The following is a 3,134-nucleotide window of genomic DNA, read 5'->3' on the forward strand; positions in this document are numbered from 1 at the left end:
GGCACTGTTCTTATCAATATTCTTGGTCACATCTTCGACAAATGCATGGTGATGTACGCCAAGTTCCAGCTGCCCACCAAGCAGCACAGCTGGCTGCTCACCAGAGGGGTGGTTAACGAACTCCTGGTCCGATTCCTCGTTGGACGTGACTGTCCAGGTTTTGAAGACCTGTTCGCCAACCGCCACCACTTCCCTCCCTCTGGCTTTACATTTCACTCCTCTCACCTGTCATCCATTTGTCTCCTTTTCACCTCTAGCCTTTGTCAGTTACTCCATTCATCTGCCAATCTAACCCCATCACCAATATCCACTCATCACTAATAATGCTTGGTCCCATCCCCCCCATCCAGCTTTCTCCTTCTACCACAATCAGTCTGAAGAAGGGTCCCGACCCCAAACATCGCCTCTTCATCTCTCTTCACAGATGCTGCACAACTAGCTGAGTTCCTCCAGCACTGCGTTTTGCTCGGGATTTAAGTATCTGTAGACCATTGTGCCTCGCCAAAACGAATATGTTCTTTTGGCGTCCTTGCCGAACACACAGAAATGGCGCCACTTTGCCTCTAATTGCTTGTCGACAGCTCTCAATATTCAAGATAAAGAAAACTAATTAAGCTAATTAGTTTTCTTTATCTTGAACATAGAAGAGCTGTCCCACAGCCGACTGCTGCTGGCCCCAGTTGTGACCACTTTGGTCCCATGGCAAACCAGTGTCAGAAAAACTGACGGTGTCAATGAAATGTTTCCCACTCCATAGTCACCGACCCGCCAGCCGTCACCCCGCTAAACCTGGGCCACCCATTTCGGGTGGATTTTGTCCACCACATCGTGGCAAGGTGTGCGGCAAGGATAGGCACTGGTGGGCTTGGCAGAGGGCCGGCGAGAGGGAGACGTGATCCGGAGAGTTTGAGTGCACAATGTCAGGAATTATTACCGCACTTAGTTCTGGAACAGGTTATCTCCAGATCAGGTGTACAAATAGACTCTCGGAGTTCCTGCCACGCCAAATACCAACAACGCTGTCGAACCTGTCCAGCTTCGCTCCCACACCGGACAACCATGCAGGTTTCTTCGATATATCTGTTGCTCCTGGCAAGTACAATTGTGCTGCTGGGACACGGGGAAAGAAGCAAGCCGGTGAAACCAACCAAAGCCACAGTTCCGATCTACTGGTTCGGTCGCCAAGTTTACCTGCGGCCCAAGCAAAGCAACATAGTCTACGCCGTATGTGAGATGGAAGCCAGCTCGGTCCTGGCCACCGACCTGCCCTCTGTCAGCGGCTACATGTTGTTCTCCCAGAGCTACCCACACGGAAGACTCCAAGCCTATGTCAACCTGGAGGGGTTCCCGCTGTCTGCTGCAAAGTCCCTCCATGGCATGCACGTCCACCAGTACGGAGTGTTGAACGGCAGCTGCCCCTCCACCGGACCGCATTACAATCCCTACGGGGTCAACCACCCCCAGCGCCCCGGCGACTTCAACAATTTCCAGGTCCAAAATGGGAAGATCGTAAAGTATATGCGCAACCTCAGAGCCAACCTGTTCGGACGGGACTCCATCCTGGGCCGTGCTGTGGTGCTTCGCGAGAAGGAGGATGACCTGGGGGTGGGCGGCAACCAGGAGAGTCTGGAGACGGGACATTCTGGAAGAGGACTGACGTGTGGGACCATCGCAGTCAGCAACGGCGACCTTTGGAAAGAAGCTGCGCCTAAAATGTGAGGCACCGGCCGGATCTCCACCGGCAGCCGAGCAGATCTGCAATTCAACCCGTTATCCTGCTTTCTCTCTCTTCATAAGTCCCCTACTGCGAATGAAATAGTTTATAATGAAGAGCCCTCTCTCTCTCACACACACACACAAACGCTGATTACATTAAGAAGCAACAACTTGTAAACAATTGCAAAGCTGGGTTAGATGCAAGTACCCAATTCTTTCTGTGGAAGGCTTCGGAAGTCCCAGAATCTTAATTCTTGACGTTTGAACTTTCCACGTTACCAAGACTCTTGACGTAAACGTAAATAACTGTACTTACTTACTTACCGCGGAACTGAGACAGTACGAGATACAGGTATGCCCGTCAACTGTATGATATGAATCGTTACCCGGTGGAGTCTTGCCTCCCATTGACTGTGTCTGCTACCGTTTTCTGTAAGGTTGTTTAATTGGTCCTTTTGAATGACTGTTCAGCGATAAATAAACCCGCAGCGGGGAACATCCGATGCGCCGAAACTCAATATAATTAGTTGACTGTACAAACTTCACTGCATGAAAAAGGAACTGCAGATGCTGCTTAAAGCGAAGATAGACACAAAAATGTTTCTATGTAAAGACTATTTAAGAAGGGTCTCCACCCGAAACGTCACCCATTCCGTCTCTCCAGAGATGCTGCCTGTCCCGCTGAGTTACCCCAGCTTTTTGTGTCAAACTTCACTACGTTCTCGTTGGCGTGAGTAAAGCATGACAACATTCAGCCGAATCCTTATATACTTATCCCAAGGCACCATTGTCGCGTTTGTATCAAAAAGTAGTATTCTATAATACGCTCGCAAAAGTTCTTAAACTCCTTGCAAAGGCGCAGAGTTTTGTTACATTTATTTGAACGGCCAATTACTTGGGCTGCAACTGAAAATCTAATTTAAACAAATTTGGATTTTATTCCATCTCTTGACTGGGTTCCCCTAACTTATTTCAGAAAAAAGATTAGCATCTGGCAAGTCTTATGGAAGAAAGGGCCACGGGGAATCAAAGCTTTCATTTTAACACAAAATGCTGGAGTAACCCAGCTGGACTGCTGAGTTACTCCAGAACTTTGTCTACGGTGTGAACCAGAATTTGCAGTTCCTTCCTACACTTTACTTTTAACACATTGAGCAATTGGAGTTGCTTTTAGGGACAACCTTTTCTCATTTCCTCCGACAATGAGAGGTAACCCATGGTAGCACAAATTAATCTTTACACGAATCACGCCAATAATTATTTAAGCCGTGTAACGGATTTGAAATGTCTTGAATCAAAACTTTAAACCTGGACCTGAAAATCTACCTTGTGCAGATTTTACAGGACATTGGGAATTTCACAGAAAAAAATGAATATTTCTAAACTATTAGTTCAATCCATAAACTGCATCTTGATAC

General features: G+C 47.6%; 1 protein-coding gene across 1 annotated transcript; it reads left to right on the forward strand.

Annotated features, from left to right (window-relative positions):
* The first annotated feature begins 1,059 nt into the window (after nucleotides 1-1,059).
* On the forward strand, nucleotides 1,060-1,719 carry sod3 (superoxide dismutase 3). Its single transcript, XM_033031898.1, has one exon. The coding sequence runs from the start codon at nucleotides 1,060-1,062 to the stop codon at nucleotides 1,717-1,719; it is 660 nt and encodes a 219-aa protein (XP_032887789.1).
* Nucleotides 1,720-3,134: the final 1,415 nt, after the last annotated feature.

This window comes from Amblyraja radiata, chromosome 1 (genome assembly GCF_010909765.2).
Source record: "Amblyraja radiata isolate CabotCenter1 chromosome 1, sAmbRad1.1.pri, whole genome shotgun sequence".
NCBI lineage: Eukaryota > Metazoa > Chordata > Chondrichthyes > Rajiformes > Rajidae > Amblyraja > Amblyraja radiata.